At 43.6% G+C, this 12,212-nt stretch overlaps 1 protein-coding gene across 1 annotated transcript in view; it reads right to left on the minus strand.

Moving 5' to 3' along the window:
- The window catches only part of kcnh7 (potassium channel, voltage gated eag related subfamily H, member 7), a 118,524-nt gene that overhangs the window by 83,076 nt on the left and 23,236 nt on the right, over positions 1–12,212 (minus strand). Inside the window, 2 exon segments of the mRNA XM_056301561.1 lie at positions 2,251–2,259; positions 2,956–3,102. Of these exon segments, the coding sequence (XP_056157536.1) occupies positions 2,251–2,259; positions 2,956–3,102 (156 nt within the window).

The raw sequence follows: 12,212 nt of genomic DNA on the forward strand, positions 1-12,212 counted from the left end.
GAGGAAAAACTAGAGACCTGGAAAGAGCTATGAGACATGTTGGCGTTTCACTGTCATGCCCTTAAGGGACATTTTGCAGTGGTGGGAAAAGTATTCATATCCTACACTAGGCTTGCAACGGTTTTCGGTTTAAAACCGAACCGTACGGTCCGCCCTGTACGGTCCAATCCGCCCTTATGGACCGTGGGTTTTCGGTTTTGCAGTTAAAATGTGCGTGAATAGTTGCCAGGCATTTCTTACTGCCGGAGAATGGATTTTTCACTGTGTGCCTGTGTGCAGGCAGGCTGAGACAGCCTGCTGCAGAAAACCCCACCCCACGAGTAAATATCCAATCACTGTTAGCCCCCCACCCCCCACGTAACTGAAGCCGACAATCGAGTTGAAAAGACGGCGGTAGCTCGCAGAAGCAGAAAACAAAGTCATGGCGAGTGGAGGGGTAGAGAGAGAAAAGTTTGAAGAAGCACCGTCTTCATACAAATCTGCGGACATTTCGGGTTTGCTGTTGAATACAACGATGAAGGAGACAAAACAGTGGACAGAAATAACACTGTGTGCTGCAAGCATTGCTTGAGCCATGTTCCGTACGCAAGTGGAAACACTTCCAATATGAGCCAGCATCTCCACCGTCACCACCCAGATGTCTCGCTCTCTGGAAGCAGGACAGACGCACGGGTACCCGCACCAGTGAAAAAACAACTGTCTATCGGAGATGCTTTCCAACAAACCTATAGTACCAACTCAGAGAAACACAAAAAAATAACCCGTGCAGCCCCCGGGGGTATTCATTGCTAAAGACATGCAGCCCTTTTCGGTGGTTGGAGATGTGGGCTTTCGTCAGCTAATGCATACGCTCGATCCGCGCTACGTTATTCCCTCCCGAACTTATTTCACCAACAATGTAATTCGAAACCGAACCCAAACCGTGACCCAAAAACCGAGGTACGAACCGAACCGTGGGCTAACTGGACCGTTGCACCCCTATCCTACACTAAAGTAAAATTATGAATACCCTCGGAAAACATTACTCAGGTAAAGGTAAACATCCTCTGTGTAACATCAAAATCTAGTAAAAGTATTCAAGTGCTTGATGTGAAATGGACTCAAGTATCAAAAGTAAAAGTAGGCCCGGGGGCGTCCGGGTAGCGTAGCGGTCTATTCCGTTGCATGCCAACACGGGGGTCGCCAATTCAAATCCCTGTGTTACCTCCGACTTGGTCGGGCGTTCCTACAGACACAACTGGCCGTGTCTGCGGGTGGAAAGCCAGATGTGGAAATGTGTCCTGGTCACTGCACTTGCGCCTCCTCTGGTCAGTCGGGGCGCCTGTTTGGAGGGGAAGGGGAACTGGGGGGAACGGCGTGATCCTCCCATGTGCTACATCCCCCTGGCGAAACTCCCTCACTGTCAGGTGAAAAGAAACGGCTGGCGACTCCACATCTATCGGAGGAGACGTGGTAGTCTGCAGCCCTCCCCAGATCGGCAGAGGGGTAGAGCAGTGACCGGGACGGCTCGGAAGAGTGGGATAACTGGCCAAGTACAATTAGGGAGAAAAAGGGGGGGAAATTTAAAAAAAAAAAGTTGTAGGCCCAATTGTTCAACATCATCACCCCGGATTTCGGTGTGAAGACATCCATAATGCATTAACCTCTAAAAGTGTAATGGTCCACTTTTCATTACCATAATTGTTTCCTTGTATTGCAGGCTCACATGTATAGATTTTATTATTTCCAGGAAAAGTCTCTTAGTAAAAACATATCTTACTTGAGGGCGTTACACATATATTCCCCTGAAAGGGAATTACTCAAGTAAGGTATAAATACCTCAAAATTGTGCTTGAGTACAGTACTTAAGTAAAAGTACTCTCCACCCCTGAAGTTTGCAATGCTTTATAATGAGTAGCTGTAAATTGTGATTAATACGGTGACTAATATGGCACTTATAAGCGCCTACAACACACTTGTTAACATTAATGGTCGGTTTTAAAATATTAATAATCGTCTTATTGAAATAGCTTGGACTGTTGCATTTAATTTCTTCTTCCTTTTTTTGCTTTAATCTAAATTCAGCCTCTGCGGACTAGACTGTAAAGACCAACCTTAATCATTTAGGACTTTAGGCGGCTTGTCATCTATCTTTACCAATTATTGAAAAAATCAACAAATAGTTGTTCCCATTTGTAGTTGTCTGCTATTGTTAACAAGTGTTGTAAGAGCTTATAAATATAAGTGCCTAATTAATCATTCATTAATTACTATTTATAGCTACTTAAAGAAAGCATAACAAATGTTTTGAGCGACATTTAAACATCATAGCACACGTACGCACTTAAAATAAAGATTAAGGCCATTACCGATACTCCAGATACAGGAAGTGAAATATTATCATCTTGGCCACAATACTGAAGGTTGGAGGACGGTGATGGTTTCCTGGGAAAAGCCGGTGAAATAAAAGGTCATGCCTCACTACCTCCATATCGATTAGTCCCCGCCTTTATACCGCCATCTCCTCCATCTTTTCCCCTCCTACCTTTTTTGTTCCTCCTTCCACTATCAACCCTTCGCTCAAATCCCTCAGACCTCCTCTTTCTCTCTGTGGTGTTTAAATCCCATCAGTTCAGCGAGTGTGTCAAAGGGAAAGATATTTTTCTGATCAGGTCAAGTGTCGTCCGGTTAGCTGGATGGCAATAAAGTGCAATAAGCACTTCAAAATTATTTCTCATCAGCCAATTCAAACAAATGTTTACGTTAAAGAAAAAACATTTACCAGAAGCGACTCTTAAATCTGATTGTAAATTCCGGCTATAATGATAGAGAGTTCCCACTTGTGGCCCGGTGGTATAGCAAGGCTAAACTGTCTGCTCTCATGGAACTGTAAAAACATATTTCACGTTATTTTGCGACTTCACTGCGTTCCTTTGTGTTTCGTTTTCTGCTCTTACTCACATTGCTCTTACTCACATTTGGATGGTGAGGTGTGGTTGAGTTTCTCCAGGGAGTCGCTGCTGCCCTCCTCCAGGATGTAGTCGAAGTTCAGGATGAACATCATAACCACGCCTTCCTCGTTCTTCACCGGGATGATGTGCGTGGCGCACAGGAAGTCCGAGCCTGACCGACAGGAAATGAAAAGTGACATTCGAGTCAGAGCGGGTTAACTTTGTTTGATACTGAACAATTGCAACCTGAACAACAAAGCAAAGGCTCACAACTCTGATGTTAACAATGAAAACCTAAAGGGAATCATTAATGATTTTCAGCTTTATCTCTCTCTGTATATACACTCCATTGGCAGCCACAACACTGAACAGTCTTCTGTGTGTCTCTGAAACACCACTGAATTCTTGCAGAAGTGTCTTTATATGGAATTCGATGGCATTCACTACAACAGGTTAAAGTAGCATAATCGCAATTCGCATTTTCTTATAAGATGCAGCCTATTTCCACCAAAAGTAGGTTGTAGTTTTCAGACTTGCTGACAATCTTTGCACTATTGCGGCATTGTTTTAGAGACACATAGAAGACTTTGGTATTTCAGTATCATGGCTACTGAATGAATGGGTGTGATGATAACTGGTTCTTGTTCATATCCCAGAACAAAAACCAGTTATCATCACAGCGGCTGACATCCAATGACGAGTATCAACCATGAAGAGCTGAACTGCACCAGGCTCTGACATGATTCATGCTTACTGGCTAAAGAAGCTAACGGCACTCCATGAATGCCTGGCAAAACAGATGAACCAGCTGCTAACATCAGGGTCTCACCCTGACTGGCTAACACAGGGGAGAACAATACTGATCATGAAGGATCCCCACAAAGGTGCAACACCTCCAAACTACCAGTCGATAACCTGCCTCTCCACAACATGGACGATCCTGTCAGGCATCATAACAGCCAACCTGAATGGGCACACAAGTCAATAAATGAGCAAAACTCAGAAAGGAATTGGGAACAACACCAGAGGGTCAAAGCATCAGCTACTGGTTGATAGAGCTGTCACCAAAGACTCTAAGACCAGACAGACAAACCTGAGCACAGCCTGAATTGACCACAAGAAAGCGTACGATTCAATGCCCCACACATGGTTACTGGAGTGCTTGGCACTATACAAAGCCAACAGAACACTAACAGCCTTCCTCAAGAACTCAATGCGGCAGTGGAAAACAACACTAAAGGCCAATTCAAAGACAATCACCCAGGTGACAATCAAATGTGGCATATGCCAAGGTGTTGCACTGTCCCCACTGCTGTTCTGCATAGGCCTGAACCCCCTCAGCCAGATCATCACAAAGAGTGGATATGGGTGCAGGTTCAGAAGTGGAGATCAGCCATTATTACCATAACCATTATAACCATTATTAGTAGGCGAAAACATAATGAGATGGTAAACCCAAGTTAAAATCAACATGGACGCATTCTAGTTACAGTGTGATTTAGGGCCTCATAGACTTTCATTAACACCCTATATGCCAGTCACGTGTCTTATTCCCGCAAAGGACAGATAGAGAAAGCAGCATGAAAAAGTCAAGAAAGTCTCCTGAGATGAAAGACCCAGGAGCCGAAAGAGCTCCTGCACACATCTTAACACGTTCTTATCCTCTCCTGCAAATGCTGGATGGGAAATGGCACAGCGCCGTAAAATCAGTGCAACGGACCTCGGCTGACCCCCTGTCAAAGTAATGCACTTTCTAATGAGCTTCACCCTCCCATACATCATCTGTAACAACCCTACTTCCCAAAACAGCACTCGATACCATCAGTTTAACTGGGTGAGTGTGTGTGTGTGTATGTGTGATAACCCCGCCCCCGGCATTTCCATAGTTGCTGCTAATTTGTTTCATCCATACGCAGTGTTCGCATGGCTTAATGACTTTTCTCCTTTATGAGCATGACTCCGTTTTAATCCCCCAATGATAACAGCCGCTCAGGTAAATTAACGTGACTGGGCTCCCTGCTCCTGTCTCAACACCTGAATGTCTCTCCTCCGCTCGGAGAACAATGGATGATGCTACGTGTTTGACTTTCAAGGCAGTGGGGGGGGGGGGTGTGCGAACCATCTGAGAGGGAAATCCATCAATAGAAAACTCTGAGAGGTGGCGTGCTTATAGGAAATAGAGAGGGAAGGCTGTTTAAATACACTGCAACAGATTTTCATCGTTTGTAATTGTGCCGATTGATTTTTAGGGCCAATGCAATGGCATCTCAGCGGTGAGGGCCTCCGTACTTTAAAAAAGAAGGGAGAGGGGGGTGTGACGGATGCAGCTTGAGATCAGGTATGAGAGGAGGTACGAGGCAATAACCGGCCCCATACTGTTTAATACTATGAGAACAGGCATCTGTGTGAGAACTTCTCTCTCACATCGGGCTCTCAGTCCTGCTGTCACCAGGTGGCTATTTATAGCTCGCCCACCAGGCACACGGCCCACAGCGTTTCTTTTTTGAGAGACACAGACACATCAGTGTAGCAGGCCGAGCATGCACACAAAACATGTTTCCAAACATGCATCGTACAGTCATGGTATCACGCAAAACAATCTGTACAGTTCTGCTCCAACAGGCACACATGCAAACACAAACACCCACATGGGGGTGCGTGTACACAACAGGAATTCTTCAGCGCCAATCACTGTCTCTACCATTATCTGAAGCTGCTTCCTCAGGCTCAGAAAAAACAAACAGCATTGTACATACTGTGCAATGTTACAGACCAACTGCAACCCCAGTGTGGAGTTTGATTTATGAAGGGGGGTGGGGCGGGCGGGCGGGGGGAGTGAATCCGCTGGGCTAAGCAGTATGCTGCCCCTAATAGTACATCAGTGTCACTATCAGTGGACAGAGCCATTCATTTGAGTTGGGAGGGGGGGTGGTCAAACCTCCTCCATGTTTCTCTTTGGTAAGGTGACAGAATACAAGGCAAGCCAACACCTTGCAATTTTCCAAATCTTGCAAAGGGGTTACTTTGCTTTCATGGCTTTCAGAGAAACCAACTAATTCTACGACGTGATTCAAGACATAAATTGCCAAAAAAAAAAAGCCAAACCTAATATACCACTGCGGTAATCAAAAAGTCAACATTTCTGGTTAGTCTGTCAGGATTAAGATGCAGAATTAAACTATGTTTATGCTCTGTCAAATTTTGTTAAGGCGTAAACCGCTTCGGAAAAAATCAATTTCTGCAAATCATGTTGAAATTTGCTCAATTTTTTTTTTTCTAAATTCATGGAGCACTTATTTTTCCAAGCAAATTAGCTTGTTTCAAGAGTTTTCTTCAATCAAACGTTATCTTGACTCAGCCTCTGGCATTATGTCTAAACACTGAGTCTGACAACTTCACTGGAGATTTTAGGAGGGAAAAATTACAAATTAAATGAAAAGATTAAGTGACCTATTACAACTGATCTTTATGTACTGTCTCCACAATAATATATATAATACATTATATATAATAATAATTTTACACGCACACACACACACACACAAACACATACACACACACACATATATATATTTAGATGTAGGAAAAAACTAATGCATTTCAGTACAAGCTTGTACTGAAATGCATTTAAGTTTTTTTCCCTCTACATCTATCTTAATATTCCACTCCTCATTTGTTGAGCACTTTTATCTACACCACTGATGGTTACTGGAAAAAATACGCTCTCTCTCTCTCTCTCTCTCTATATATATATATAGGGATTGTTCCGTCGTATTGCTCTCAGGTACACACAGAGAAAAGCCCCGGCCAGCCCTGAGAAGCTAAGTTAAGCTGCTATAGCTATCAAATGGTCCCATTGTGGTTGAATTTAATGCTGCTGTTCAAAGACATGCATATACAGTCATGCACACACTCACAGCTAAATCTTCAATGCAAAGAAAACACACACAAACACACACACACACACGCACATGCACAGGCATGTGCATAAACACACAAAAGCTAAATCTTCTAACACACAAAACTCGTGCAAACACAACAAAGACACAAATATACACACAGACATTCACACACACACACACACACACACGCACACACAGACAACCACTTCAATATAAACTTATTTATCAAAGCTTACCATAACACCTGCATGCTGGGGACGTAACCCAAGCTTTCTAAATCAGTGTGTGTGTGTGTGTGTGTGTCTGTGTGTCTGTGAATGTGTGCGTGTTATGTGTTTGTAGGTACACATGTGAAATAAGCAGCTTGGATTCCATAGGCATGTATAATTTATAGGGGGTAAGTATTATGTTCAAGCATAATGGCTAGACATGTTTAGGCGATATAGAGATGAGAGGTTACCAAGTGGGTACGTATGTGTGTGTTTGTGTGTGTGTGTGCAGGGCTGTTTTTGAAAATATAACAACGAGATGGGTTATTGATGATGTGTGTTGGCATGGTTAGGCCAGGAAATAGATGTCAATCACAGCCGTGCACTAAGAGGAGCTGGTCTTTGCAGCGTGTCGTTGCAGAGGAAGGGGTGTTGCAAGTTTCAATTATTTTTTCCAAACACGCTTGATGTCACACGGTACATATGACATACAAATAATGAGGTGATAAAGAATTCTCCCTCTTTCACCCCCATTTTATGTTAACCCCTCTCCCTTTCCTTATCTCCCTTGATTACCTTTCCCTCACCCTTTTCCCTTTGCTCACACACCTCCTCCCTCGCCCCACAATCTCTCTTTGTCATTATCTCCGTTTTCCCCATCTTCTTCTCTATCTGCGTTTCTATACCCCCCCTCTCTCTGTCTCTGTGTCTTTCCGTCTCTCTCTCTCTGTCTGTCTGTCTCTCTCGCCCTCTCTCTCCGTCTCTCTCGCTCTGTTTTTTCGCTGGCTGTGAGAAATGATATGGCTGGCTGCCCAGGTTCCCTGCAGGAAAGCCGTCTCATGCGTTATAAGTGGACAGATCAAACAGATCCCTGGTGCGGCTGCTGATGCAAATTTCTGCCTGCCCACCTCGTAGTCCGCCCGGACAGAGGGTCAAAGACAAACATACAGACGCACTGACACAGGCACGCACCGACACACACACACACACACACGGACAATTAATGTTTACGCTCCTCAGCTGTACACACATGCAGACTGACAGACACATATGCATGCACTGGACACACACACACTGACACACACACACACACACACACATACACACACAATTAATGTTTACGCTCCTCAGCTGAACACACATGCAGGCTGACAGACACACACACACACACACACACACACACACACACACACACACACACAGCCCGCCAGCAGCATTAATTAGCAGAGTGTTCCCTGTCCAACTAAATCTAATAAACAGGCAATGGAGCAGGTTTACATTGGGCAGTGTAATGAGAGACAGCACGTCAGGAAGGCAATAAAACAACTGCATTGAAGGCCTCTCTCTGATCCCAGTATTAAGAGAAAGCCAAAAATAATAATAACAATAATACGCAGAACACAGTAAAGTACCCTAAACTGATGCATCACTCCCCTCCCCCCTTCATTAGCGTTTTTAGAGAATAATTGAGAAAAAACAAAAACGAAACAGCATTTTCCCATTTTCCCTCTCTCTGACTCCACCTCACAGTGATGGATGGATAGATGGAGAGACGCAAAGGAAAAGAAGACAGAAACACAATCTGTTCTTTCCTGGTCTCTAATCCTCTGCAGATGCCACAGGGAAGAAAGTGCTGACTGACTTACGAGCGGAGGAGGTAAATAATCTCAAGAGTTTGGCAAGGTGAGAGTGACACCAGTCGATAAACGGGAGACTGTGCAGTGTATCGCCAACGCTCCACATAAACATCCGGGGACATTATCCTCGAGCCAAAGCAGAGGAAATCCTATATATCAGGCATACAAACAGGCCAGCAAGGCCCGCTGTCTTGCTACTGGGTTGTTGTGCTACCCTGATGTGTCAAAGTCAAGCCGTAAGCCCCAGTGGGTATGCCGGTCTTATCGATTTAAACATTTTCCACTCGGCTTCATTTTCTCCCCGATGCGGCGAAGCCTACCTGGATTAGTGGAGCTACCTAGTAATCTGCTGATACACAGATGGCCACGCAGGATGACGGCACACTCTGGCAGGACTTTATGATGCCAAGTGCATGGACACAGCATGGGGCATTTCAATATGCCAAACTTTTTTTTTTTTTGCAGAAAATGAGACGGTTTATACTGAAACGCTTGTCATGCAGCAACTGAAACCGGACTGTGATCCTATTTTGAGTCCCTCATAGACAAGAATAAAAAAAAAATCACTGCTTTGAATGGTACAAATTAATTTTTGTGAATGAGAGCAAACGACTTGCATGAATGTTGTAACAGTTGACCCAACCAAACATAGATACATGTTGTGCATATATTATATACTGCATTCCCCGGGGTATAAGTTGCACTCAGCAAAAAACATGATGTTGTGAGGGGAAAAAAAAACATATATAAGTCGCTTCGGTGTATAATTCGCATTTATATGGCAGCGCCATAGTGACTGTATGACAACAGAACGGACATTCCCGTTCAAATCGACATAACATGACGGTCAGGGCGGCGGCCATTTTTATTTGATCCGCTGCCGTCGCAAAGAACCGTGGCCATGGTAACGGGCTAACTTCCGTATAAAACGACTTGCGTATAAAACGACCAGTGGAGCAGTAAGAACATTTATGGCCCTACCGACGTGTGCTGTCACCATGACAACTAACGACAATCGCTATTTTTTTTAAAACTCAACCGACCACGGCAAACAGTTCAGTGTCCGTTCGACTCTCATTCAATATCTACGGGTGGTACAGCATTTACACGCATAGTTAAGAGTTGCCGCATGACATTTAGCCATAATCTCTACCCGTAGCGCTTTCACCTCTGTCCGGATGGCGGCGATCGTGTCGTCCCCGGTGTACAGCGCCGCCATTTTAACTTGCTACCTGGCTAGCTAGCTAGCAGAGAGGTATCGGTCAGCTTTGTTGACTTGCTGTTTCCCACGCGGTTCTTATTTCCTCCGGACATTAAGAATTGGTCAGCAGTGGTTTACAGCAACAATGTGCACTGTTTCAAGAATTCAATCGCTATTAGTCATAATCTCTACCCGTAGCGCTTTCACCTCTGTCCGGATGGCGGCGATCGTGTCGTCCCCGGTGTACAGCGCCGCCATTTTAACTTGTTACCTGGCTAGCTAGCTAGCAGAGAGGTAGCGGTCAGCTTTATTGACTTGCTGTTTCCCACACGGTTCTTATTTCCCCCGGACATTAAGAATTGGTTAGCAGTAGTTTACAGCAACAATGTGCACTGTTTCAAGAATTCAATCGCTACATTTGTAGGGAATATACGGAAGTTCAGCGGAGAAGCTCCGGCCCTCGGAACGCGCCCTCACTCGGTCACGCCAAAACCGGAAGCCGGAACAGAAATGGAGTCACATGATTAAACATTGCCATCTAGTGGCCATAGTTGAAATGCAGCGTATTCGTCCGATAAAATTACATCGTATATATCGCTTTGGGATACAAGTCGCAGGACCTGCCAGGCGAGTAAAAAAAAACGGTGACTTACAGTCCGGGAAATATGGCACATTTATAAGGGAAAATAATGACGTCTGCATTTACAATCTCACCCTGAAACGTCATGTCAGCAGTTTAAAATGTTGACTTTTGAAGAGATATTCACCCCTTCATCCATCCATCCATCCATCCATCCATCACAGGGCCTTGTAGTAGAGATAAGTACTGTCTGTTTCTATATGTCTTGCGGATGATTAGACCTTGAGGATTGCTCTGATAGCATCTAAGTTGGGGATGCAGGGAGAGAGATTCGTCCTCCAGATATCTTTAAATCTCATCCGAACCCCAAAGTCAGATTGCCACCACCTTACCAAACTCCCCCTGCTAAACCCATTCATAGTACTACTGAATACAGTTCATCAGAGTCCTTGTTATCTTTAGCTAACTCCTTTAGCCATCTAAAGCTATTTCTCATTGATTGATAGTTTTTAATTTTGTTCTCTGCAGGGTGAAGATATCCAGATCTCCTGATTCCTCAGTAACTTGTTCAGTTGGATATTTAGTAATTCTTGCATACTTAGGGACTAATCCATGACAGATATGGCTAGATATATATTTGTTTCTACATGACTTCAGCATCCAGGGACAACTTCCTAGCATGTGAAACTTACTTGAAACTTGACCTGACTTTACCAAATCCCTCCTAAAATAAAAAAATTTAAAAAAAATAGTTTACCAGGAGTTGTACGAGGCAGGATTGAGAGCTGACGCTCTGCAATAACCTGAGATGAACTAGCATTCCCTTTCTATGATGCCATTACACCTTTGTTCCATTTGAATCTAGTGAGCCAGGAGTGAAGGGGTGATATTTTACCTACATTTTTTATCGACCAATAACTATTTTAAGTCATGACTCAGAGTCAATGCAACTTAATGTCAGAGATACCATGGAATATCTCCTCGCCTATAAGATCTGCAGATTTGCACCTTTTATCACAGAAACAACAGCCTTTCCAGAGTATTTCTTTTTTCAAAATGAATGTTTGTAAAAATATGTTTTCATCATCTATTTACTACACAGATAGCATTTTTCATCACAGCACTTAACTTTCAATACATTTCTGCAGAAAATGCCTTGACTCTATATCAAACTTTTGCGGAATTATTCACTACCCATAAACCACATCATTTACATTAAGTAATGATTATTTATGGAAAGGAAGCTTGCTCTTAGGGTTGGTTAGCTAACATTAATATAAATTTTGAACATACTGGATAATGTGGCCATTAAACTGAATTTATTATCAGATGGGAGTTGAAATCTAATTTTTTTTAAAATCAGGTTCATTGATTTTAATCACTGCAAAGTCACGTTTCTGCACACAGGGGTTATTTTTCATTAACTAGGACAACCAACAGACGTGAAGGAATAAGAATAACAGCAAACTAGAATAGTCAGGTGTGAGAATGTAGGCTTATAAATAGGCAGTGCACTGAGAGGATTCTGGTTTCAAGAAGCTGGAAATTTCATTAGATTCTATTTCCACTATCAATAATTAAGACAATGCAGCTCAATGTGTGCTCCTTCGGGGCAGCAAAGTAGCTTAAGTGTGTTGAGTGCACGTGCACACAAACATGCACATGAACACACACACACACACACACACACACACATAGTCCAGTGCAACATCTGCTGGCTGGTACAGTGTGACAGTGATTGTGGCATTGTGGC

This window comes from Lampris incognitus, chromosome 21, assembly GCF_029633865.1.
Source record: "Lampris incognitus isolate fLamInc1 chromosome 21, fLamInc1.hap2, whole genome shotgun sequence".
Classification (NCBI taxonomy): Eukaryota; Metazoa; Chordata; class Actinopteri; order Lampriformes; family Lampridae; genus Lampris; species Lampris incognitus.